The 27,860-nt window shown below is 49.2% G+C and overlaps 1 protein-coding gene across 1 annotated transcript in view; it reads right to left on the bottom strand.

Annotated features, from left to right (window-relative positions):
* Positions 1-163: 163 nt before the first annotated feature.
* TRIM71 (tripartite motif containing 71) overlaps positions 164-27,860 on the bottom strand; it is a 66,960-nt gene continuing 39,263 nt past the window's right edge. The window contains exons 2-4 of the mRNA XM_070455308.1: positions 17,360-17,527; positions 11,704-11,838; positions 164-6,983 (exon numbers count right to left, since the gene is read on the bottom strand). Of these exons, the coding sequence (XP_070311409.1) occupies positions 5,532-6,983; positions 11,704-11,838; positions 17,360-17,527 (1,755 nt within the window). The 3' untranslated portion in view covers positions 164-5,531. The remainder of the gene's footprint in view (positions 6,984-11,703; positions 11,839-17,359; positions 17,528-27,860) is intronic.

Here is a 27,860-nt window from a genome sequence, read left to right as displayed (position 1 = left end):
GCATTTTGTTGACTGGGCATGACAGCTAATGGACAGTATTAAGCAAGATTCATTAAAAAAAAAAAAGCAACAGCAACACTAACAACCCTCCCACCCACCCAAATATACCTAACATGCTAGTTAAAAACATCCCTTACCCACCCACCCTCTCACCTGCATTGAATTGGGGAAGAGAAGGAAAAAAAAAAAAAAAAAGAAATCTTACCGCCCTAAAAACAAGAACATCCCAGAAATGTGAAAAATCTTCCTCTGAAAAAGACAACTACACAGACTGCTAGAAACACAAAGAACTATTCCAGAGCTGGTTATTTAAAGAAAGTAAACACTTTGCTACACGCATTAACATTCAGTCAGTATGCTCTGGGATAGAGCCTTAAGAAAAATACTACCTGAGCTTGTAAGTTAATACAATCATTAAAAGGAGGTCTACGACCATGTGGATACACAAAACTTTTAGAACCATTACTGGTTAAATGATGATGGAAAAACATCCCACCAGGCTGGCTTGTTAACCCGTAAGATCAGTTTTTAAAATAGGCATCATTGAGGTATTTCTTCACCATGACATCTTTAAACCAAATCCATGATAATGACAGTGGTCTTCAGGACCCTCTCTTCCAAACTGCAACAAAAATTTAAGCGAGGGGAGGAAGAGAGGTGGAGAGGCAATACAGTATTCTCATGGTAATGTGCTTCTCAATTTTATCAAGTATTTAATCAACAAGCAAAGGAAAAGAACTACCCATCAAAGAATGTGTTACCTTTGGTAGGGGAAAAAAAAAACACAACACAGAACAAAAGAGTGACATACCCTTCACCATCACTGCTCAGACAGACAGTGATTGTTGCAATGTCATGGTGAGGCATGCTGGGTCCAGAAACGGTATAAATACAATCACGAGGTCTAAAGGATGCTCATTCTCTTCCAATAGGTAATGTTCTGAACAACCAGACCCTTAGAATTGCTCCTAAAAGGCTGTATTTGTAGACATTCAAAATACAGATAAAATATTTTTTCTCTTGAAGAGAGAGAAAAAAAAAGAGAAAAGACCTAAAGGTCTTCATTTGCAGTTAAGTCCTCAAACAGGTCAGATGTACCCGTGATTTCAGGACTCTGAACGTGATAACGGTGTGCGTTAACTCCTGGTGGGGGAAAAAAGCCAGATTGCTAAGAAATATTTGGGTTGAAGGACTCTGTTCTGCATGAGTATAGGAAGATTTGGTTTCCAGGTTTCTTTTTCAAGGTCGGTCCAATGTTTCTCCTGGGAGAAGTCAGTTCTGGAATTATGAAAACATTTTCTTCTCGAGGTAGCTCCCTGCTCCCACCCACTCCCGGTGGATTAATACTATTCAGAGACCCCGTCAGATGCTAGTGTGAGGTAGATGACTTTTTGCCAGAAGTGAGGTAGAAACGACACAAAAGCAGACGGTGTGGAGTGGAGTGGGTGGGTGGGTGTGTGTGTTTCTGTGTCTGTCTGTGTTTTATGCCCCGGCCTACAAACAGCCAGAGAAGATGGGGAGGGCCAGGTTCTGCGATTTCACCACACGCAAGTATTAAGATTTTTTTATACAGCCCCAGACTGTTGGAAACTCAGTAAGAGTGATGTCTTAAATAAATACTTTTTGGCACCATCGGATTTTTTTTTTAAACAGAAACAGAACAAAACAAAACCAGCCTATAACTTTGGCATATCTTTCGCTATCTACCAGGACACAGCAGTCTTAAGATCTTCAGAGAGGAAGACAACACACAGAAGACAGTAAGACTTCCCTCCTCTAATCATTAAGCTTTGGCTTAACTAGAATAAAGCAGATGGAGCCAATCTCACGGTCTTCTCTTACAACCGCATTTCAAAGTGCCTTCAATTCTGGCAACTTGTTTTTGGCCCAGCGTGTAATTTAGATTCTGTTTATGGTACCCTAATCTTGTGATCCCCCAAATAAGTTAGACTTAAAAGGGTTCTGTCAGTCAAAGAGTCAGTGGACTTGGGGTCCTGTCTGGGCCACTGGGCTCCAGCCAACTCGAGTGCCAACTGCCAGCCACCAGACAGCACAGGCTGAGATAGTACTGCTTCTTGTGACCAAATTCACACAGGAATTACTGGGTTGGCCAATAAGTTCGTTTGGGTTTTTCCATCACACCTTACGGAAAAACCCCAGCAAACTTTTTGGCCAACCCAGTATTAAAAAAAAAAAAAAAACAAACCCACAAAACAAACCCAAACACCAGTAATACTTCTGAAATGCCAAGTCGGTGTCAACCAAAAGTGGCTTGCCTCTGTGGGTTGTTTAGATTTCCTTTAGCCATTGCAATATTTAAACCTGTACATCTAAATCCAGTTGGCATCTCAAACCATATACTGACCTCACACCCCACCCCATCCCCTGACCAGATCAGACACACACGGGGATTACTGTCTCAGCATCATATTCCTCAACAGAAACATTTTATCCTTCCCCCTCACAGCACCCAGGAACCCTATCGTTACACCACGTTACGGACTCCTGCTTGGACCCAATTCCTGCTACCCTAGCATCACCTCCTAAGGGGCAGGAGACCTGCACTGGTAAATGCTTATTGTGAAGAGACTCACTCACTGTAGGGAGGTCCCAAGGCTAGCCTTTCTCCTGACTCTTTGATCCGGAGCATTCCACACCGCGGGAGCAGCACACTCCGAGTGCTTTGCACCAACCCTTGTGGGTCAGGAGTCAAGTGGGGGCAGCCACAGACGGCAGTGTTTCACAAACAAAAGCTCCCCAAGTGTGACATGTTTCTTGAATGGCGGTGATGCACAATCCTAGGCGCAGACAAGGTAAGGAGATGTATCTTTTACAAAGAGTGAAGAGGCTGGGTCACGCCCGCTCCATGCTCGCTTCGGGGAGGGGGCCCGTTTGCTTTAAGCCTGCACACTGGACAGTCTATTAATGAAGCCCTGGTCATTTCAGCCGTGTGGAAACCCTGGATTCACAACCAGATCCACAGATAAACTTTAGAGAAGCAGCGTGAGTTACTGCCACTCACCAAGTACATTTCTCACTCAGGTCCCAGTATTTCCCCACAAATGGGGAAACTGGGAAGAAAAGGTGACAGGGAAGATGATGAAACCAAAGATAGACTAACCAAAGGTAGTCACTACCTCAAACAACTCAGCCTAACCATAATCACGACCTGAGTTTCAGAGAACATTTGAAAGAATTTTCAAGATCCACTCCCCCCCATAACGAAAAAAAAATTAAGCATTTAAAATCAGTTGTCTTTGGTGATTATCTGGGGGAGCAGGAGGACTGAGAAGGAGAATCAGCACCAAGTTATTCCAAAACAAAACAAAACAAAACAACAATAAAAATGCTTAATTACATGTGCTCTTTACCAAAGAACTGAGAAGTTAGGGACAACATAAAAGACAAATGAATAGGAATTAGAGGGGAATTCACTATTAGGGAATCACTATTAAATTCTTCAATAAAAGAAGAGGCGCTTTTACCGAACAAAGTCTCCTGACACCTCCCTACCCAGCCACACTGCATCTGGGTGCCAGCAGTTTGAAGCTACTTTCCAGTTAGGGGATCTTTTATTGCATGTGGTTCTCCTTAAGGGAACGAGGATTCCCCCATTTTGGTCACTTAGAAACCTCACAACTAAAGCAATGGGAAGAGACGGGGGACCACAATGTGGTAAATGTCCTAAAAAGCTGGATGGGAAAAGCAATTTGATTGGCTGGCTACACTATTTCCCATCATCTCCTTTTCTTTGGGAACAACAAGAGTTGTTCCGTTTGTTAGTTTATTCTGTTCGTTAAAAACACTAGCCATACTGCAAGAGGAATTTCTTTTCAATACAGGGCCAGACACTGATCTGTGAGGGGACAGATTCTAGACGGCACTGCCGTCCAGGCATACCTCTTTCTGGTGCCCCTCTGGAATTTGGTTCTCATTTCAGTATTTCCAAGACGGCCAAGACTCAGAAGCACAAGGCTCTGCACCCAAGTCCAGCTTCTGACAAACCCGCCCTGTAAAGTGACAGATGCCATCTCATGGTTCCGCAGCTGGGGAGACTGGCTTCATACATCTTCATTCTTTGGTTGAACAAGAGGTATTCTGTCCTATACGATTTCCAGGTTGGGGTGCTTTTGGCTTACAAACCCTTTACATTCAAAGGCCTTTGCGGGGAAAACAAACCACGTTCCATGGCTCAGGAGCAGACTGCTCTGTGAAGCTGAGCTGAGGACAGGGTGTGGGAGTGGGCTGTTCCTACTTGCCTCGCAATCATTCCATCTCCCTGAACTTCCGAAGCAGGAAAAAATTGTGCTTTTAAAACAAAAGTTCATTCCTTTGCTTACTCGTCTTAGGAGAACGCCTAGTATTAAGAGAACTACAATCAACCACAGTCTGGGGGTCCCTTGCCTGGGTCTTATGTCTCTCCTGACTCACCACATGCACGCCCACCCACTCACATCCACACTCCAGTCCATGCCTGAAAATCCTCACTCTGAGTAGGAGGTGACTTTTCTTCTTCCTTCTAATGAGTTCTTTATAACCAACAGCAGACTAAAAATCACTTAACTTCTGAGAATACTTTTAATCAAAAAGCCTGGAACTACATCTATTTATCAGAAACCAAAGTGTGAGAAAAAAGTTCTTTGGGAGGTGGCATAGCATTTTCTATTTTGCTATATTGGTGTAAGGTGGTTTCACTCTTTCTCACACACACACACACATACACACACCCCCTCCCTCAGAAGAAATAAAGATTGCATACCCTAAAATAGGAATGGTCTGCTTTTCTCGGCTAGCAAGCCACAGCCACATCTTCTAGGAGTAAGAAAAGATACTGATGTCGAACAGGATGAGAAACACACTGAGGTATAAAAGGAGAACGCAGGAAAGTTCTCTGTTGCAGCATTAAAAAAAAAAAAAAAAAAAGAAAGAAAAAATAAAGAAGAAAAAAAGATTTTTTCCCATAAAGATCAAGATCACACAACACAACCTAACCCCATAAACACAGTATTCTTAAGAACACAAATACTCTACAATTAAGCATCTTAAATCTATTTTCCCATGTTTTATAGTTTTTTTTTTCTTTTTACTTAGTAGTTTTCTCGTGTTTCCTTGGCTCAAATCTACAGAATGCAACCCACCGCACACATCCAGTGCCCGCCCCCTCAGCCACAGAGATGCTAGGCTTGTGCGTGTCACACCCCACGGAGGGGGAGGGAAGCCCCCACTGGGCGAGGGCCTGTCGGAGAAGGAAATGTAAAAGGGTACTGAGGTAGATAGAGATATCACTTCACAGGCTCAATCCCTGCAGAAAAGATAAGTACATTCATCTGTAAAAAAATAAAGATGAGGTAGGACGTAAGCAATGTTGTACTTTTCTTGTTGTCTTTCAAACAAAAGCAAAAAAAAAAAAAAATTTTTTTTTTTTTTCCCTGAGACAGTTTCCTCTTTGAAATTCAAAAGGCGGGGAGAAGAGACAGGAGAGAAGAGATGGATACACGCGCACCCCAAACACGGAAGCCCAGGAAACGTGATTAGAAGATAAGGATTCGATTGTTGCCGAAGTCCACCACGACGATCATCCCGTCCGGCGTGACCGCGATGCCAGAGGGCCGGTCCATCTGCCCGAAGCCGCTGCCCTGGGCGCCGAACTTGCACAGGAAGCTGCCGTTGGATTCAAACATCTGCACCCGGTGGTTCCTGGAGTCGGCCACGATGATGCGCCCCTCCTGGTCCACGGCCACGCCCTGCGGCCGCAGGAACTGCCCGTTGCCCGTGCCCTCGGAGCCCAGGAAGCGGGCCGACTGGCAGTCGGGGTGGATGACCAGGAGCCGGTGGTTGTTGAAGTCGGTGACCACCAAGTGGCCCTCGTGGTTGAAAGCCACGCCCCGCGGGGAGTCAAAGTGCTTCCAGAGAGCCCCCTCGAAGCCGTACTTATTTAGGAAGACCCCGTCGGGCCCGAACAGCTGGATGCGGTGGTTCCGCGTGTCTGAGACCAAGATCTTGCCCTCGGAATTCACCGCCACATCCCAGGGGTAGTTGAACTGCCCGTTTTTGGTGCCCTTCTCCCCGAACTTGAGGAGGAACTGGCCCTCGAAGGTGAAGACCTGGATGCGATGATTGTCCTTGTCGGCCACCACGATCCTGCGGGACGCGTCGCAGGCCACCCCGGCGGGCCGGTCGAACTGCCCCGGCCGGGAGCCCAGCGTGCCGAACTTGTGGTGGAAGGCGCCGCACGGCTTGAACACCTGGATGCGGTTGTTGCTGCGGTCGGCCACCACGATGTAGCCCTCTTTGTCCACGCTCACGCCCCACGGGCGGCAGAGCTTGCCGTCGCTGTCGCCCTCGCTGCCGAAGCTCAGGCCGGGGAGCCCGATGCCCACGTAGCTGCGGCCGGACTTGACCACCACCTTGAAGGGGCTGTTCTCGATGTGCTGGTTGCACAGCGTGACCGATACCAAGTGCTCCCCCTCCAGCTGTGGCCGGTAGCTCACCACGTACGTCCCGTTCTGCTGGTCGCTCACCTCCGCGCCGAACAGGTTGCCGTCGGGGCCCAGGACCACGGCCGACATGAGGTCACCCCCCGACAGCCGGGGCTCCCCATCGTGGTCGTAGCCGATGACGGTGAAGGAGGCCACCTTCCCCTGCAGGGCCCGCTTGAGGCCGTCGCCCGTAGCCTTGGTGAGCGGCGCGAAGGCCCCGCTGCTGACGAAGCCGAAGGACTTGATGGCGAGATAGAGGGCCTGGTCGGGGGGTGTGAACATGACCCGGTCGTCCTCCTGGGGCTGCAGGAGACTGCGCACGGTCTTGAGCTCCTGCACCTGGGCCAGCATGCGGTCGCGGGCCAGCAGGACGTCCAGCGCCCGGCCCTCCTCCAGGACCTGCTGCACGGCGCTAATGGTGCTCTCCAGCTTGTTCAGGTTCTGCCGCAGCTTCTCCACCTGCAGGTACAGGGACTTGGCCTTCACCTGGCGGATCTTTTCTACCTGGAGAGAAAGGCGAGAGCCAGAAGAGAGGACACAGAGGCTTAGAAGACAGACAGAAAGCAATGCATCGGCTGACAGACTCACACACTAAGGGAAACCTCAGACTGAGGGGCTGCAGAAATGACTGGTCTCCACGCCCCCAGCCTAGCAAAACGCAAAGACAGAGGAAGGCGGGGGAACTTTCCCTGGTCACAGGCGATGACTACAGAGACCTATGACCTGTAGTCATGGCTAAATGCAATGACTAACCCTGGACTGAGGAAATGCTGCTATTGAACACATTACAGGTGGGACGTTCCCTGGTGGTCCAGTGGTTCCACTGCAGACAGTGCAGGCTCCATCCCTGGTCAGGGAACCAAGATCCCACATGCCTGGTGGCGTGGCCAAAAAAACACCCAGTAACAAAAAAAACTACGACTGGTGAAATTTGACTACAGACTAGACTCAAGATTAGAAACTAGTGTCGTATCAAGCCTCAGCTTCCTGGTGTTGATTAAGAGAATGTCCTTGATCAGAGGAAATGAACATTTAGTTGTAAAGGTGCCGAGTTGCCAACATTCCAACTTACGCTCAAACTGCATGCATGTGCATGCGGCTCATGCACGCGCGCGCGTGTACACACACACACACACACACACACACACACACACACACACATTGATGAAAATGGAACATGATGTAAATAACTGGTGAATATGGACCAAGGATACATGGAATTCTTTTATTATCCTGCAACTTTTCTCTAGTGCACGCGCACACACACACACCCCCATTGATGAAAATGGAACATGATGTAAATAACTGGTGAATATGGATCAAGGATACATGGAGTTCTTTTATTATCCCTGCAACTTTTCTCTAAGCTAGAAATTAGGGACTTCCCCCCGGTGGTCCAGCGGCTAAGACTCCATGCTCCCAATGCAGGAGGCCCAGGTTCCTAGTCAGGGAACTGGATTACATATGCTGCATCCAAGAGTTCATGTGCCACAGCTCAAGATCCCATGTGCTCTAATGAAGGCCAGTGTAGCCAAATAAAATACTTTTTAAAAATTTGAAGTGAAAGTTGCTCAGTCGTGTCTGACTCTTTGCAACCCTGTGGACTATACACAGTCCATGGAATCTTCCAGGCCAGAATACTGGAGCAGGTAGCCTTTCCTTTCTCCAGGGGATCTTCCCAACCCAGGGATCGAAGCCAGGTCTCTCGCACTGCAGGCAGATTCTTTACCAACCGAGCTATCAGGGAAGCCTTTTAAAAATTAAATAAAAGTGAAAAACAGCCATGTGACAGATGCAGACATTTCCTGAGCACCTTGTCTGCATCAGGGGCTGGAGACACACGTGGCCATCAGAAAATGCGCGCCTCAGCCCACTGTGCTTATAATCTCAAAGACAGATACTAAGCGAGCAACGAAGGACAGTAAGACAAATTCAGAGTGCTAGGGGTTAGAGGGTAGACACAGTGCGATGGAGACTCCCGAGGGAGGTCTGACTCTGATAGAGGGTTTTCAGGGACCCTAGCCTGAAAGGTGGAGAGTAAAGTGGCAGACATGGGACCAGAGGCAGGACTGCCCAATGGACTGGAGTGCAAAGCTTAATCCCAACAGACTGAATCTTCTGCACAAGGGCCTGAAGTCTCTTGAAGGTTATTTCTCTGTCTCTTTGTCAACATAAACACACATACACACACACACAATCAGAGGGAGAACACTTGTGTGTGGAGGGAGTAAAAGGAAGGATTTGGTGAGCATCTAATTCCAGATTACAAACTAATCCCCCCTCTGTCCCCTATCTTCACTGTTTTCTCTGTTCACAGGTTTTAGAGATTTTCAACAGGGAGCCTAAGAGGCCCCACACACCAGATCTGGAGACACCATCTTTTCTGGCAACCGCTGGCCTGGATTATTTCCAAAGGGGCCTCTAAACCTAAAATGCTGTAGTATGTAAAAACACGGCTTCTGTCCTGTTTCCGAGGGTCCCAAACCACGCTATTAGGGAACGTGCGGTTTTTGTTTGACTGACGAAACAGCCATTTCTCCATTCTTTCGCATGAAATAACCTGAGACTCCTCTAAATTTAAGTGTTTTACTCCGTGAAGAGAACAAACCAGCCGCCCGACTAGTCTGCATTGTTCTGCAGAGAGGACCGTGACTTCTGAGTGCCTAACTGATCTGAAAGACACAGAGTGTCTATTTTAGAAGAAGGGTTCACTGGTAGAAGGGCTGGATTTAATCCGATTTCCCTTTGTGGGGTGGATAACATGATTCTGAACCCGATTCCTGCACATTCATCTGTCCACTCTGAAAGGACGTGCGTGCAGAGAGGCCCGGGTGCGGACCAAAGAGAAGCCATATCCTCTTGTCGCTCTGGACCATATCTATGGGTCTTGGTTCTCATCCCTCAACTGTGTGGAAACGTGTAAGTCACAAGAAAGAGGAGACGCATCCAGACACGTAAGACTGGGTCACCCAGCACTCAAGTATTTTCAATAACCAAGATGCACAAAAACAAAACGTTATACACAAAGGTGCCCAGGCGGGGACAGGCAGGAGGGAGCAGAAAAGTTAGTAATCAGTGGAGAAGGCAGACTCCGCCAGAATCTGGGGCAAGGTACTCCAGCAGAAAGCAGAGATGAATGGGACTGCTGTGTGTCCAATACGAGCAAGCTGATTTTGGGTCAACCAAAAGTGAGTTTTTAGGCAAGTAAACAAGAATCTGCTTACATGAAGAAGAGACAGACTCTGCTTCCCAATCTGCTTCTCCTCCAGTAAAGCGCGGGCTCTCTAGTCCTCCCTGAACGAGCACTGCCCTTTGAGGAAGGAGGATGCGAGTTGGGCCCACCAGAGGGAGGGGAACTAAGGTGAGGTCTGCAGAAACCCCCGCACACAAAGGCCTTTTCATCCACAAATCCAGAAGAGCAAGTTTGTGGCAGAGTTCACCACAGAGCTCTCAGGTTGCAAGAAGGGGGCCCCCTCTCAGTTATAATTAACATTCGTGGGTGGCATGGGACCGGCAGACTGGGGGGGAACATCAGAGTGTCTGAAAACTGTGGCAGGCCCACGGAGGTGCCCGAATAAACCGTGTGAATGAACTCTTGGACTGTTTATACCCAAGGACTCTCCTGCCAAAAGGGAGCGGAGCCATATTCCTTGAGAGGCCAGAGAAGGCAGAAAACGGACAGGAAGGGGCAAGGCAGAAGCCAATGCAGCCTTCCAAAAGGCCAGCACAATTCACTGTTTTAGGGCAGAGGAAATTGACGAGGATCATTTTCAGAAATCAAGATGCTGTCAGACTGCCCTAGTGGCCCAGTGGATAGGCATCTGCCTGCCAATGCAGGGGACACGGGTTCAATCCCTGATCCAGGACGATCTCACATGCCTTGGGGCAACTAAGCCCATGCACCACCAGTACACAGCCCAGGTCTAGAGCCCACGAGCTGCAACTACTGAATTCAGCCCGTGCGCCTAGAGACTGTGCTCCATAACGAGAGAAACCCCCAAACCGCAGAGAAGAGGAGCGAACCCCTTCACACAACTAAAGGAAGCCCCTGAGCAGCAATGAAGATCAAGCGCAAACCAGAAACAAATGAATAATTTTAAAAAGAAAGAAATCAAGATGCAACGAGTCAAACAAGCACCACACACCCAAATACACCCACTTACATAAGCTCTGTACAGTCTTTGCTGGCATCTTTTTATCAATTATTTTCTGGCCGTGCCAAATGACACGTGGGATCTTAGTTCCCCAAACAGGAAGGGGACCTGTGCCCCGTGCACTGGAAGTATAGTCTTAACCAGTGGACCACCAGCCAAGTCCCTGCATAGTTGTCATGTGTTCTGAGAAGGTAGACTGATTCCTCTTGAACTAGCGAGAGGCACTGGACCCTCTCAGGCCTGTTGCCCTTTTCCTCCTGAGCAAGGGTGGAAGATCTGACAAGAAAATGCTGCTAGGGACGTGGGCGGGGCGAGTCATCTCTCCAGCTGATGTTATCTAAACAGCACACCAGCGGACTCTGCGCTCTTTCCTGCTTCAACAGGAAGAAAGGGCACAGGCGTTCACTGCCCCCAACAAGGGAAAACTGGCTTTCACAAGGGGTCAGGAAGTCCCACCAGCCGGAGCACCAAAACTAAGGATGCGTCCTAGCAGCCTGCTTTCCTGATGGCAGCCTCCACTGTACTCCCTTCTTTCTGCCTAGAATTTTCTGCCGTGTCTGCAATAGAAAACCCGAGCCTCCTGGGACTCCCCTGGTGGTCCAGTGGTTAGGTCTCACACTCCCAGGGCTACCCCTGTAGGGGCGCGGGTTCCAGCCCTGGTTGGGGAATTAAGAGCCCACATGCAAAAAAAAAAAAAAGAAAACCCAAGATACCATCCAATCTCAGGGAACTGACGACTTCTGAAAGGAGTCCCTCTGCTTGGAGGGCACCTGCAATGTCTAGATATGCCTGCATCTTTGTGCAAGAAGGAAATGGCAACCCACTCCAGTGTTCTTGCCTGGAGAATCCCAGGGACAGAGGAGTCTGGTGGGCTGCCATCTATGGGGTCGCACAGAGTCGGACACGACTGAAGCAACTTAGCAGCAGCAGCAGCATCTTCCTGTAGACTATTCGACACTTGGAGCCAGGGTCCAGGGGACGATATCAGAACACTCACTGTCCTGCTGTGGCTCACAGAGGTCACGCGGCCGCCGAGCCGGCCCAGGGAGGGGTAGGGAGGCCCCAGTTACCTTCCAGAGCAGCTCACACTCCCGCTCCTCCAGGGCCTTCTTGTGTCTCGCAGTCACAGCTTTGACCTCCGACTGCACCACCTTTGCCTTCATCTCCACCTGCTCTGCCACCGTCTGGGCCTGCTCGATGCTCAGCTGCAAAACCAAAAGCAATCTCAGACCACGAGAAAGACCTTCACTCCCCACACGCAACACTTAAGGCTCCTTTTCTTCAGCCCTGAAAAACGAATGCCGTGGGCCCCCACTCAGGCCGCGTGGTCCCTGTCCTGGCAAAGGAGAGTGGGCGTTGGGAGAAAGAAGGGATTCTGTTCGACGGGTAACTGGAGGGGCTGCTGGCCAAGGGCTGGGTTTCTTTGTACGAGAAATGGCACCTCCACAGTGAATGTCAGGATTGTTAAAGAGATACTCCAGCACAGTGAAACCACTGAAGCTGGGACCCAGCCCAAAACTGGGGACTGAGGGTCAGATGTGAAATCTATGACTCTGGGCACGCAGGCAACTTCCCGCAGGCTTTCCGGCACAGGTTCCTACCTGGGGGAAACCTCGAAGGCCAAGCACATCCCTGGAGGGAGGCGTGCCACAGGCTGCAGCTCAGAAACAATGCCAAGTGCAAACTGGGAACCGTGTCACACCCACCTGAGAAGCCACACCTGCGTCCAGACACAGCTTGCCAGAGCCCATCCCTGCCCCCTCCACGCCCCTACCCTGTACCACCAGCCCCCAGTAAATCAGCCCGTTTAATCAGACGTAGTATTGCTCATAAAAAATTAATGCAGACAGAAGGCCTAGTGTTTTCATGAATATTACATGATGTGTCTTGAGAAGCCACAAGGATTGGAGATACTGAGGTATTAAATCAGGGATTCCAAACCAACTGCTGATACTCCAACTGGCTTTAGAGCAGGTGGCCCAGATCAGGAAGAACCCAGGGAGGCCTCAAGGGTCTGGATCCTGCCTGGGCTCAGCGATCAGCTGCAAATGAGTCGTCAACCGTCTGCCTGGCACAGGAGGCTTTCTGGGACGTGGAATGCATCCACGGCTGGCGCCCGCCCTGGGTAAACCAGGCTGGATGGCCAGCCTGGGGCTCAAAGACCCAGGTTCCTTCAGATTCCAACTCCACCTCCTACTAGTTTCTAAGGTCTCAGATGTGTTCCTGGCCTTCTCCAACTGGGGCAAACATGAGAAAAATGCAGAACAATACATGGGAAAAGCTGGGTCCAGAACCTGGCCTGGAGTCAAATACGGCTATTATTAACAGCGCCTAGCTGATAAACCCCTGTGACAAAGGCGCAACCATCCTTTCCCTTCACCCCACTTAGCCACGTCATACAAATAAGTAGGCCTATCCATACCTCCTCCCTTGAGATGTGATCCCACAAGTGACCCTCAGCACATGCGACGTGGTGCGGTCACCACCACTATCTGGCTCCAGAACAGCATCTTCACCCAAAAGGAAGCATCCATGCCCATGAAGCAGTCGTTTGCCATCTCCCCTCCTTCTCCCCCATGGCATCCAACACCTACAGTCTCTATAGATCTGTTCATTCTGGGTATTTCTCACAAATGGAATCAAACAATACATGACCAACCTTATTTTCAGGACCATGCTCTCAGCTAATCAATTGTGACAAGGGCTTCCCTGGTGGCTTAGCAGTAAAGAATCTGCGGGGGACACGGGCTCAATCCCTAGGTCAAGAAGATCCCCAGAAGAAGGGGATGGAAACCCACTCCAGCATTCTTGCCAGGGAATTCCCTAGTGGAGTACAGTCCATGGGGTCGAAAAACAATCAGACAACTTAAAAGACCAAACAACGACAGCCAGCTACAATTCATTCAGTCACTTATAATTGGGACCCCTAACTAACCACGTTTCATGCTCTCAGTTGGAAGACACATTAATGGCTAGGGAACCACAAGCAGCTGCCCCCAAACCAGACACTGGACATCCCCAAGAGGCCTAAGGACCCACTGAGTGGATCAGAGCTGGTACCTAGCTGATCTGGACGCCTCACAGGCTATCCATGGTCTGGGATGGCTCTCACCTCCAAAGTCACCCCAAGATTCCAAAACTCAGCTCAGATGTAATTGGGAGTAAAGAACACCCACCCATGACTGCAGTGGGTTAAACACCGTCCTACCAAAATTCAGATGTGCCTGAAACTGCAGGAAATGACTTAACTTGGAAATAAGGTCTTTGCAAATTACTGTTTAAGATGAGGTCTCAGCAGACTAGCATTGAGTCCTAAATCCACGACTCTTACCATACAGGGCTGGGGGAAAGTGAAAAGTCAGTCAGTTGCTCAGTCGTGCCTGACTCTTTGTAACCCCACAGACTGTAGCCTGCCAGGCTCCTGTCAATGGAATTCTCCAGGCAAGAATACTGGAGTGGGTTGCCATTGCCTTCTCCAGGGAATCTTTCCAACAGGGATCAAACTCGGGTCTCCACCATTGCGGGCAGATTCTTCACTGTCCAAGCCACCATGGAGACCCAGAGGGCCATGTGCAGACAGAGGCAGAAACCGAAACTGATGCAGGTACAAGTTAAGGCAGGAAGAAGCAAGACAAGGTTTTTCCCTAGTCTTCACAAGGAGCACAGCCTTAGCGATAGCTTGGTTTCTGACTTATAGCCTCCAGAACCATGAAAAAATAAACTCCTATGGCTGTAAGTCACCCAGTTCATAGCAGCCCCAGGAAACTAATACAGGAGCCGACAAGTTGAAATAGGTGGATGTATCCAAACTACCCCAAAGAGAAAAAGTTAAGACTGATCAATCTAGTAAGTGTGTACATGAGCAGAGATATAACATCTCAGGTTTGTCAGTCAGGACTGATTCAGAAAAAGAGAAACCTCACTAGACATTTAAACAGAGATGATTTAATGCAGGGAATTCGGCTGTACTGGAAGTGGAGACCTGCTAGCACAAAGGGCGCCCTGAGGATCGAGAGAGTAACTCTGGTCAGCAGCTACCACCCTTGGGGTCTGAGAACAAAGCAAGTGGGGGTTCCTGGGACCCAGAAGTGTGGGGAGGGACACCCCGGGGCCCAGCTCACTCTGGGAGTGGCGGCAGCTGGGAACTGGAACCAGCTTCTGCTACCAGGAGGGGAAAAGAGCTGCTGCTGAGAACAGGAAGTCAAAGGGAGAAACGAGGTCCTTTCCCCCACGTTTTGAAGCCCCTGCCTCAGACCATGCAAGGGTGGGCTGGCACATCAGTAATGGGTATGCCCCGTTTCCAGAGGGGCTCGGTATTAATCAGCACAGAGCTGATGTCCTGGTCCATATGACTGGGCCAACCATGCCTGTGTCTGCTCTCAGTCTTCTCCCCCCGGGTTTGGCCCTCCCACCGATGACAGGAACTACTTCTTCCATTTTCCAAACAGGTAAAACTTAAGTGAAAGTTGCTCAGTCGTGTCCGACTCTTTGCGACTATACAGTCCACGGAATCCTCCAGGCCAGAATACTGGAGTGGGTAGCCTTTCCCTTCGCCAGGGGATCCTTCCAACCCAGGGACTGAACCTAGGGCTCCCGTACTGCAGGTGGATTCTTCACCAGCTCAGCCACCAGGGAAGCCCAGAACAGGAAGAAGGGGAGCAAAGCTCTGGTTGTAATGAGTCGTCCCCATCCCCAAAGTCATAAAAGCTCGGCGTGAAGAGACCAAATGGATCTTTCTTCTCCAAACCCTACACAACTCCCAGGCAAGCACTGCACTCCACGGTGTGCAGACCGGGACCTGCTTAACTAGTTCCCGCTATCTACGCGGAGCACTTGAAGGGTGCAAGAGGCAGATGGGTTGCGGGAAATGGCAGTGGATGAATTAAAGGGTTGGGGAAGCTCGGAAAACAGAAACACACACTTGATATAAGAAAAAGAAGTGTGCACCGTGGCTGATTCATGTCGATGTATGACAAAAACCACAATATTGTAAAGTCATCCTCCAACTAAAATAAACTAATTAATTTTTTTTTAAAAAGAAGAAGAATAGGGACTTCCCTGGTGATCCAACAGCTCGGGCTTTGTGCTCCTGATGCAGGGGGCCTGGTTCGACCCCTGGTCGGGGAACTAGATTCCACACGTCAAAACTAAAGATCCCGCGTGCCGCAACTAAGACCCGGCACAACCAAAATAAACATCTAAAAAATAAATAAATAAGAAGGCAGGAAAGAAGGGGGGCGGGGAAGGGCGGAAAGAAGGAAGAGCACTGAACAGGCACGGCACTTGAGGAAAAAAAGGTTGTCTTCAAATGTTAACAGATTCAATCAAACACTTGAAGTGGAGGATCTCAATCTGGGCAGGGAAGTCAGTGATGCCAGCTGACTGTTGAGTGGCGGCCACTTAGTACTGAGTAGAGTCTGAGGCCAAATCTGGGTTTCGCTGAGAAGAGTGCCAAAAGCGATTAGTGATGTCTGCACGGAGAACAGTGGTGACCTGATGACAGGTATCTAAAGTGGCCTGATAAGAGAGAAGCAAGTGTCACCGATAAACTCAAAGCCCACCACAGCATATGTGAGAACTACCGCTGTATCTTTATCACATTGAGTATCTTTGAAACTATGATTCACCTTAATGTTGTCAGTGGGCTTCAACTATATTCCTGATCCAAACTATGGTTGGCCCCAGGGAAAACCTTTATGAAATTTTCACATTACACTTGTTGTTCAGTCGCTAAGTTGTGTCCGACTCTTTGCAACCCCACGGACTGCAGCCTGCCAGGCTTCCCTGTCCTTCACCATCTCCCGGAGTGTGCTCAAACTCATGTCCATCAAGTGGGTGGGGCCATCCAACCATCTCACCCTCAGTCATTCCCTTCTCCTCCTGCCCTCAATCTTTCCCAGCATGCTGTACTTTCATGAGTCAAAGTGCCTTGGATATCAGATTACCTGACTCATCAGGAAGAGTACTTCAGTATCACGCACAGGAATGTGACAGTTGCTGAGAAACTTACTAAAATCCTAAACCATTCTTCCCTAGAGCATGATCGATTCTTTACTATCTCCCCCCAAAAATCGTATTTTAAAAAATAATTCACATTCTAAACAGTTTCCTATTCGATTTCTGTTCGAGCATTAACAATGTCTGACTTTCAAGCTTATCCTACCAGACAAGGAAAACAACCCAATTTTTTTATTTTCCTAAAACCCTGTCAAGCTGGCTCAGGTGGCACTGTTATTACCTATGTAAGCGAACTTCCCTGTGCCCCCAAGTTACATGTATCCCTTCCTACATGACCTTATTTAGCTCCCAGGGAAGTCTGAGACTCTGAACCTTATATAAAATTTCCCATGCTCATTGATTTCTCACCGATAAACCAATCTGGGTAGCAAGGTGAGGACACAATCTTCCTACAGTTCTGATAGAAGCAGGCTGATATCCATTGGATTGGGGCGGGGAGTGGGGGAAAGGCAGGACAGAGGAACTTGGATGGGAAACTTGCGCTGGGCAGCTAGTAACTCAAGTCACGTCACTGTCATCTTCACGAGACTGTGCGGTCTCCATGCCCTGCCCTTCCGCCCTCATGTGACTGCCGCTGCCTGCCGCGTGGGCGCATCTGGGCCACTGTCCCATGGCCCGAACGCCTGCACACAGCCGACAGGGGGGCGGGAAAGGTTTCCTGTGCCCGCAAGAACCGGGGAGACGGGTGAAGGGGGGTGAGCGACTGACCTGGATGGCCTGGCGGCCTTGCTGGGCGTCGGCCAGCAGCTGGATGGTGAGGGCCCGTGAGTCCTGCAGCGCCTCCTGGAGGTAGACGAAACTGTGGCCGCCGTGCCGGCCCACCGTGCACTCGCGGCAGATGGGCACGGAGCACGTGTCACAATACAGGTGCAGCACCTGGGGACCAGAGAGGCGCAGGTTAACGGCGGGCGCGATGCTCTGCCGTGCAGACCCCCACCACGCACCTCCCACGGGGGCGGCGGGGGCAGCGCCGCAGTCCGCCCTGAGGACCACCCGCTCCCCTCCACCCGACACAGAGGAAAACCAACCAGCTCCCCCGTGCAACTCCAGCTTCATTCACAGCTGCTTGGAAGGCCAAGAAACAAAGAAACAAAATGAGCCTCCTGCCATCAGAGACTTCCCTAATCCTAATCTAACCAGAGAAAGTTCCAAGAGAACGTCTCTGCGGTCTGAGATGAACGAATACACCAAGTTTCTCTTGCCATCCCAGGCTCTGGGCTGGGAAGCCAGGCGGGGGGCCAGGATCAAACACCCACCCACTACAGCCCGCTGCCACCTTCTCCATCTAGAAGCATTTAAGCAAAGGTGAGCGCTTCCGTTTCTGGAACGAAGGCCAGCGGCTCATGGTAGAGTCAGCCGGCTTCTTGTCTTTCTCTTTCCTGCCAAGTTGTTCCCAGGAGCTGACCCTGGGAGGCAGCCGGTGCTTGACAGAGCTGCTTTTATGCAATGCTCTGTGCTGCCCTGGGGCCCCCCAGAGCTGGGAGGGGCAGAAGGCTTGGCATCACCTCCACCTGCTGATAAACGCCCAACAGCAAAAGCTCCTTGGCACGGGGCCAGTCCCATCGCATCCCTCCCCAGAGCTGGCCCTGTCTGTAAATGTTTGCTGGCTTGCTTACAAGAGCAGGGCTTCAGTTTGCCTCTGTTATACCAGGGGGTGAGGGCAAGCCAGCCAACAGGCAGGGAAGCAGTTTGTGTGTTGGGGGTGGGGGTGCTTTCACATCCGCAGCACTCAATGCCCAGGTGAAAAAGAGGCCACACAGGTAGCAAGGGCTGCTCCCAACACACAGGGGTCTGGCTACCCCGTCCAGGGCACAAACCACCTGCCAAGGTGTCCCTGAGGCGGTAAGACTCAAGACCGGGAGGTTCTGGAAGCAGAGTGTCGTGAGATGGAAGAAGTAACTATTACACTGCACATCTCACACTGCAAGGGCCCGGGTCAGCTCGCAGTATTTATTGTGGGTGGAGCATGTCCATTAGGAAATGATGCCCCCAGGCGGCTGTCAGGCAGACATGCCGCTCCACTCAGAGGAGCACGACCCAGTAGAGGTTAGGGTGCTTCTTCTCTGGGATCCAAGAACTGGAAAAAGGAAAGATGACTAAGGAGATCAAATTCCTGCTTGAAAGAAATGGCTGTGATCCGGCAAGTTTTCTAGACCCCCTTTCCTCAGGCAGGAAACGTGATCGGGTTTGTAACTTGTCGGAGTGCGGTACTTCTCCAGAAGTCGAATCCAGGAGGCACTTGCCGGCGTGAAGGCTTTCTGAAATAGGCCTGCCATTTACAGATGTAATCTTTCTCATTTGATAAACCTAAAATTCTCAAGCCTGCCTGATATCTGAACCAAAAAACGCTAAATAAATAAATGCAGGGAAATTCCCTGGACTCTGTGTTTTTATGAAGTTCTGCTAAAGAGATTCTCTGGCCTGAACAACATCATTCCCCTCTGCTCCTTCCATTTGTCACGGGAATAAAGGGATCACTCCTGCTAATGTGAAGTGTGAAAACCTCCCAGCAGAAGGCTCCCTCCTCTTACCCAACAGCTAAGCAATCTTCTCTTCACCTCTGCTCAGGATCTACCCTCTTTTTTGGCAGGGGGCGGGGGGCAGGGGAGCATGGATGGCCACAGGAGCTGATGTCTGCCTGTCTTCTTAGATCTGTGGGCTCCCGCCAAGTGGGGAAGAACTTCAGGCTGTCAGCCTGAGCCTGGCGCTACCACCCGCCCGCCAGGAGACCTGCTATCCTGTCACCTGTCTCGGCTTCAGTTCCTTGTATGGAGCACTTGGTGTCTGACCTCAGGAAACCCCTTCCACTCCAGAACTCCCAGGAACCCTATCTCTGGGGACTCAGTGCCACAAACCAGAGAATTCTGGGCTGAGCCGGAAGGCAGCCTCCAGGTGCAGTTGTTCAACTGCAAGGTATTAAGCTGATTTTTCTGGGCTTTTAAGTTTGCAAACTCTAGAGTATACAGGAATGATATTGTCCGGGGGAAGAGATCCCACAAATGGTGGGTTTCAAAGGATCTTGCAGGGACTTCTCTGGTGGTCTCTCGGTTAAGACTCTGGGCTTGAGTTCAATCCCTGGTTGGGGAACTAAGAGCCCATGTGCTACAAAGTGCAGCCAGAAATAAACAGATAAACAGGATCTACAAGTGATGAGGCCAGAAAAGAGATCCTAGCAGAGATGGGAGGTCCAAAGCAGGAGGCGGGAAGCACTTCAACAATGGGCAGTAGGGGTCCTGGGGTGTGACCCCATCTGACAGTGTTTCACATGGGATCAGTGTAGCGCTAACATGCTACACTTTCTAAGTGCCAGCGCTTCTGCAGTTCCAGGTTGGCTGTGGGTGACATTAACAATCGGTAGGACTTCCCTTGTGGTCCAGTGGCTAAGACTCCTGCTTCCAAAGCAGGGATGCAGGCGGGGGGGGTCGTGGGTTTGATACCCAGAGAGGGAACTAGGGTCCCATATGCTGTGTGGCATGGAAAAAAAAAAATTTTTTTTTTTAAAGGAAGGTAAAAGCAGAGCCCCAGCAATGCGTTTATTCAACTGTTGATGTTTTAACTTGTCAGTTGAAAGACAACTGCCTTACAATACTGCGCTGGTTTCTGCCATACAACACGAGTCTGCTACAGGTACACATACGTCCCCCCTCCTTGAACCTCCCCGCCCAGCTCCCACCCCATCCCACTCCTCTAGGCTGTCACAGAGCCGCAGCCGACTATTGATTTTTTTTTTAAGAATACACTATCTAAAACCAAAAAACGTGATGATCACATACTGTAAACTTTCTAGCAGAGTAAAACTTTGGAGGGACATCACTCCATTCTAAAGCTCCACACCTCACTCGCCTGACAGGTTCTAAGGTCAAAACTCAACAGTTTTGGGCCCTGTGAGACTCACTGAACAGGCAGGGTGCACGTGGGTGTGCGTGGGTGCCGCTCTCTCTGAACCAGCTTATTTAAGGTTATTTTGAAAGAATAAACTGGAGGGCTGTTCAGAGGGGCCACAGGCAGAAAGAAATGTGGCAGAGGCCATGAACTGTGGCTCTGGGGGGAGGGAGGGAGCAGGCCTCCGGCGGCAGGAATTCCAGGGCCCGAGCTGCCCCTCCGGGCCTTCCCGGGCAGATGCTCGGACACGCCCCCTCCCCCCCACATGGCGACAATCTGGCTGCCCCAGCTGAATGGAGCAGGCCTGACCTCTGACCCTGCAAGTGACCACCCTCTTCCCTGCCCCCAGCTTCCAGAACGCCCCACCCACTGCCTTCCTCTCCCAAAATTTCTAAAATACCAGGCGGAGACAAAGGCCTAGGAATGTGAGCCCAGCAGGAGAGGAAGGGGGGTGGGGGTAGGGGGAAGTTTGAGAAAAAATAAATAAAAATACCAAGCAGGCAGGTTTACCTTAGGCAGGGCTTAAATTAAGTGCTCTGTTAATGAACAAGTCGGTGTGTACATGGCATCTACCATTTTATACAACGTGTGATCCAACAAGGAACACACACACACACACACACACACACACACACACTCTGTGGAACAGCAGGTTAAAACACAACTACCCACATCAGTGATAAGTACACATGGAAAGGATGAAGGGGGCCTCTCATTGTCCAGATGCCCCGACTGAAATAACAACAACTTATTTTTGGAGAATTTTTTTTGGCAGCCCTTAAAATGAACTGAGGACATGCGGCCTCCCACAAACCCAGGCGTAGACAGGAGGAGGTCTCCACCCGCCCCTCCAGATGCTGGGAGGCTACCGGAGGAGGCGGGCTGGTGACAACCAGAAGCCTTATCTGTTCATGACACTCAGCAGCCTCTCCTATTAAAAAATGGTAAACCACGTTCAAGGAGTCAAGTCAGGCCACGAAACCAAGTCTCTTCAACAACAACATGGAAACCAAGCTTTGCTTGACTGAGGGAAAAACAGACTGGAAAGCAGGGCTCTCCAATTCACACCAGCTCTCCCGAATCTCCAACCACGTGCGGCCAGCCGCAAAGCTGTGGCCTCGGGGAGCCTGGGAAGAAAGGAATCTTGAACCCTCCTTCTGACACCATCACCAATGACTCAGAGTCCAGCAGGGAACAAGCTACCCTCTTAGTGGGGGAAAGGAGTCGGACACTTTTCAAAATACGTGCATTTTTAATGCAAAAAGATAGACTGTTTTTTTTTTTAAATCTGCCCCAACAAAAAAATAAAAATAAAATCTGCCCCAACATCTGGGTTGTTTCTACATTTTAATGTAATCACCCAAAAACATGCTATATTTTAAGACACAAATAGGAGAGCATGATACCAGACTTTTTCACTTAAGTGTATTAACCCGGAGACTGTTCTGGGCCCAGCTGCCTATTTTACGGCTGTGTCACGTTGTCTGTGGATGTACCGCGACTTATTTAATTAGTACCTGCTGATAGGACTTTAATGCGGTTTCCTGATTTTGGAAAACTCGCAAGCAATAATGCAGCAAACATTCTTCATATTGCTCTTTACAAAGCCCAGAATTTTCCATTTGGTAATAGATTCAATTGCCACTTTGACATATCAGAAGAAGAAAAACAAACAAACAAACAAACAAACAAAAAACCCTACTTGCAAAGCGTGGATAGTAAGCCTTCCTGAATTTAATAACTTGATATCAGGTCAGCCTCCACTCATGTGAGGAACAAAGGTGGTTCCAGTGTCAGTTTCTGTTTGCAAGAAGACAAAACCTCGTATTTGCAAAACAGAAATACACACACAGAAGTAGGGAATAAATGTACGGACTCCAAGAGGGGGAGGGGTGGGATGAATTGGGACTGACATATATACACTGTTGATACTGTGTGTAAAATAGACAACTAATGAGAACCTACTGTACAGAACAGGGACCTCAATGTTGCCAGGTGACCTAAAGGAGACGGAAATCCACAAAAAGGGGGATATATGCAAACACGTCGCGGATCCACTTGGCGGTACAGCAGAAAAAAACTGTAAATCAGCTGTACTCCAACAAATTAACAAACACACACACACAGACCAAACCTACACGGGAGGCCCGTGCGGGGATGGACACCAGTGAGCCAGGCGACGCGGGGCTGGGAGGACAGGTCCACTATGCTCGGCTGGAAGTCGGAGGTAAAGGCTGAAGGCAGGCCCCAGAGGAGAAGCAAGGAAGCAAGGCTGGGGTCTCGCATGCTCAGGAGTGGGTGCCAGATTTTCCAAGGGTGGAGGGGAGTGGGGCCACTTGTTGGGGTGAGTCCAGAGGCGGACAGGGGGGAAGGTCTTGGGCGGCATAAAGAAGGATTCCCAGAGGCGCCATTCAAACACCAGTGAAACTAACACAGGGCGTCCCATACAAGCCCAGAAACCCATTCTGCATCCCCCCAAATCCAACAGACTCCGGAAAACCAAAAGCTTCTATGTATGCTGTGTGGCAACAAAAACTGAACTGGCGTGAAAAGGATTTCTAATTTTTATCTATACCATTTAGGGGGAGTTCTCGTATATTTCACCGGAAAACTGCTAATATTCATTATTTTGTGGTGCTGTTTCACAGGATAAACTTTCCAAAATCAGGAACAATGAACTTCAAGGCACATCTAATCCCAAGAGAGAGGAGGAAGGCCACCAGCTCTAATAACCTTTTTTTTTCCAGGGTGGGGTGGGGTGGGGTGTGCTGCACTGCTTGCAGGAACTAAGTTCCCCAACCAGGAATTGAACTCAGGCCCTAGCAGTGACAGCACAGAGTCCTAACCACCTGACCACCAGGGAAGTCACAGCTCTGCCAACTTTAGACTCAATGTGGTTGCTGGTCCCAAGGGAAATGATCACAGAACATCCGTGTGGCTCATCTGAGGTTTCTGTGCCACTTCAAAAGCCACATCAAAATCCCTTTCCTAATTTTTTAGAACAAAAGAAAATTTTCACACTCCCAATAACCATTTGCTGCCCTCTTCCTTCCTAACACCAACCAACCACCACCTATCACCCAGCAAGACCCAGCTCCCCACCCACGAGGCTTCCTCCAGGTTTCTCTTGCTCCTTTCGCCTCCTCTCCTGCTTGCGGGATCAGGGCCCAACACCCCAGAGTCAGGCACATCGGATCTCCACTTTATATCCCGGCAATATTTATATTTTATGCTTTATATTTCCCATCTCAGGGTTCAACCCCAGGAAGAACCCTCCCTGGACACACAGCTTCTACTATCAACACATAAAAAAGCAGAAGCATTAGCTTTTTATGAAAAGCCACCAAAAACCAGAGAAGTAAGTTCTATTTCTATAGCTGAATGACTGGATTTGGCTGAGTTTACCTGCGGATTGCTACAAGGAGAAAGAACTCAATTTGGGGCTCACAGAACTGTCAGAATTATTTTTAAAAGAATGAAAATGAGTTCATCCTGGAAGGAAATCACTTTTCCTCTAGCACTGAGGCCCCCAGAAAACAAGAACACTCTGGGCAGTAAAACACAACACCTTCGCCCAGAGTCACAGACAGAGAGCCTTACAATTATTTCTTATCATAGCTCCCTCCTAAAACTGCGGTTCCAACGGTAAATCTGACTCCTAGAGGCGGCAAGAAAGACGTATAACCCACATGTGTGTTTTTCTAGGATCCTGATGATACTTGGAGACCACAGCTAGGTTTTGAGGGCAGGAGAAGCCCTCCAAAAGGGCTCGAAGCGCAGAGCTCAAGATGACGAGGAAGGAAGGAAAAAAAAGCAGGCAGAAATTGCCACATGGAGCTACAGTCAGAATTTCTCAGCGCTTTTGTGAAGTCCAACCGAAACATCAAATTTATAAATGTATCATCAGGATGTCACAGAATACTCAGTGTGGGACAACACATAAGGGAACTCCAGAGATGAACTGTGACTCTGTCCACGTGTGATACCCAGGAGTACCTAACCCTCCCTACGCCTGCCCAGCTGTATTGAGGCTCTGCCCCCGGTAGGGGGCGTCACTGAGCGCCTCCTTGGGGGCCCGCATCCATCCTACTTCCTCAGATGATGCTGATAAACAAGTTCTCCCCCCCAAATCCTGTCTACCTCTGGGGGTGCCCACCCTGCAAAAGCTCCTTTGCTCCTGGTGGAATTCTGGTTTTCAGGCTGGAGTTTCGCTCAAAGCAACCAGCCTGAGGCCCCTTCATGGCCAGCCATGCCCGCCAAGGCCAGCAGGGTTGACTGCCCACAGCTCTGCATTCTCCCTCACTCCTGGTAAGACTCCAACAGTGGCCTGCGGTAAAAGAGCATGTGACACTCCTGTGCCGGGCGTTTCTTCCAAGAGACCCAACTCACAGGACATCGAGTGAGACTCTCGACCATGCCAGAACTGCGTGTGGGGCTGCTGCTCACCAAACGGTTTTTTAGCAAGTAAACTTCTTTACTTAAATAAAAAGTGGGTTATTTAGAAATTCTTCCAGTTTGAAAATGAAAACAAAACTTCCCTATCAACAGAGGAACAGTATTGTCCACACACTATAATACTTTTAGCAGTGAGGATCAATTACTGATTTGTGTCCACACACACAGATGCTTAGTGGAAAGAGCTAGAATTAAAAAAAAAAAAAAAAGCATATACTGTGTAATTCTATTTCTTTGAAGGCAAAACTAATCTAAAGTGAAAAAAAATTACAGAAGCTACAGGTGAAAACAGGTGTGGTTGGAAGAAACTCGAGGGAGACGTTCTGGAGTGATGGATGTTCCTACTATCTTGCAGGAAGGAGTGAGTACACAGGTGTCCACAGGTACACAGGTGTCAAAATGGGGCCACGTCCCTGGCGGTTCAGTGGTTAAGACTTCCTGCTTCCACTGCAGGGGGCACAGGTTTGATACCTTATCCAGGAACTAAGGATCCCACATGCTGCGTAGCCAAAAGAATTAAATTGTCAAAATGGACGCTTGTATTTATGTCAATACAACACAACACAATGAATATTGGAGCCCGGCCTCTGTACCGACTCCTCCGAGCTAAAGACCTAATAAATACTCCTTGAGCCCATAAATGAGTTACTCCAGTGGCCCCACATAATTTACTTCTAATAGGTCGCTACCATTCTTCCCACAATGTTCCCATTAGGTATTATTTTTCCTTTGCCCTCCACTATAAATATTATCTTAAGTTTAATCTCACAAGAGGCAAGTCGGACCAACTCCCTGGAGGCTTTGATAAAATTAGAACCCCGAGTCCGATTTACAGCCCACAGGCGGCCAGCGGTCACACAAAGCCGCATGAAATCATTAGGGTCCCAGCTGCCGCCCTGGCGCACACCTGACCTCTGATGTACTAATGAGGGGCCCAGGCAGCTCCCAGCAGCCAATGAAAGAGATCGGTCCCAACAACGGAGATGACTGCCCGTGGACAGATTTTCAAGCCAGGCACAAGACGACAGATTCTGATACAGATAACACAGTTTTCCTGTCTGCCTCTGAGGTTGAAAAATCAAGGTCCAATTTTAATCTGCTGTGTTCTGGACCAGATTCGGGGAGGCAGAGGGGCTGACTTTAAGAAGTGGGCACACTCTGAAGGTGGCCATGTAACTCAGCCCTCACCTCTTAAAAAAGTGCGTGACGCCGTGCACCTGAGACCTTTCGTCCCTTGAAGCTGCTTAAGGGGTCTCAGTGGCCGCTGCGGCTGAGACCACGTGGACAGGTGGATGCAAGAAGCAAGGGAAAAGCACTCATCTCCAGAAAGGAAGCAGAAACTAAGACTCAAGTAAGGGGCCGCCCTGGTGGTCCACTGGTGAAGAGTATACCTTGCAATGTGGGGGAGGTGGGTTTGATCCCCGGTGAGGGGAACTAAGATCCCATGTGACTGCAGGGCAATAAGCCCGCTGGCCACAATTAGAGAAGCCCGGCACCGCGATGAAGACCCAGCGCCACCAAAAAAAAAAAAAGACTCAGATACGAAAAAAAATTCAAGATGAAGAAGCTTTTAAATTATTACTAGTAAGCCGTATCTCGGGACTCCCCTAATGGCTCAGGGGTAAAGAAACCACCGGACAATGCAGGAAACTTGGGTTTGATCGGAGGAGGAAATGGCAACCCACTCCAGTGTTCTTGCCTGGGAAATCGCAGGGACAGAGGAGCCTGGCAGGCTGCAGTCCACGGGGTCACAAACGGTCGGACTCTACTGAGCACACACGCACACAAGCCGTATCTTACCCCTCCAACACCACCAACAGAAATGTTCCTTTCTCTCTATCCCCACTGGGCAAGCTCTGTCACTCTGAACTGAATGCCTTCTGTACTCAACTGTCTGCTGCCTAGGGCACGACAAGACAGGTCCGACACTGGCTTTCCCGATGGCTCACTGTGACAGTCACACCTGTTGACGATTTTAAGGGCCTGATCGAGCACTGCCTCCAAATCAACAGGTTAACCGAGTATTTACTGCTCTAAGAACCTTGTTCTGCCCATCAGCAGACGAATGGATAAGGAAGCTGTGGTATATATACACCATGGAATATTACTCAGCCATTAAAAAGAATTCATTTGAATCAGTTCTAATGAGATGGATGAAACTGGAGCCCATTATACAGAGTGAAGTAAGCCAGAAAGATAAAGACCAATACAGCATACTAACGCATACATATGGAATTTAGAAAGATGGTAACAATAACCCTATATGCAAAACAGAAAAAGAGACACAGATGTACAGAACAGACTTTTGGACTCTGTGGGAGAAGGCGAGGGTGGGATGTTCAGAGAGAACAGCATCGAAACATGTATATTATCAAGGGTGAAATAGATCACCAGCCCAGGTTGGATGCATGAGACAAGTGCTTGGGCCTGGTGCACTGGGAAGACCCAGAGGGATGGGATGGGGACGGAGGCGGGAGGGGGGATCGGGATGCGGAACACATGTAAATCCATGGCCGATTCATGTCAATATATTGCAAAAACCACTACAATATTGTAAAGTAATTAGCCTCCAACTAATAAAATGGAAAAAAATATATAATAAATAAAAGATAAAAGATTACCCTTTAAAAAAAAAAAAAAAAAAAGAACCTTGTTCACAAGCAGGAATGATTTAAATTGGGAAGTGGGGACAGGGCCGGGGAATGTTCCTGTAGGAGGCCCGAATTTGATCACTGGTCAGGGAAATAAGATCTCACACACCAAGTGTCCAAATGAATTAAAAAAATAAATAAAATTGGGGAAGGAAGCCAACCAAAGAAGCACTAGATGGGACTTCCCTGGCAGTCCAGTGGTTAAAGACTATGCCTCCACT

This window comes from Odocoileus virginianus, chromosome 26, assembly GCF_023699985.2.
Source record: "Odocoileus virginianus isolate 20LAN1187 ecotype Illinois chromosome 26, Ovbor_1.2, whole genome shotgun sequence".
Lineage (NCBI taxonomy): Eukaryota > Metazoa > Chordata > Mammalia > Artiodactyla > Cervidae > Odocoileus > Odocoileus virginianus.
The sequence above is the reverse complement of the archived record's forward strand: the minus strand, read 5'-3'. Positions and strand labels throughout refer to the sequence as shown.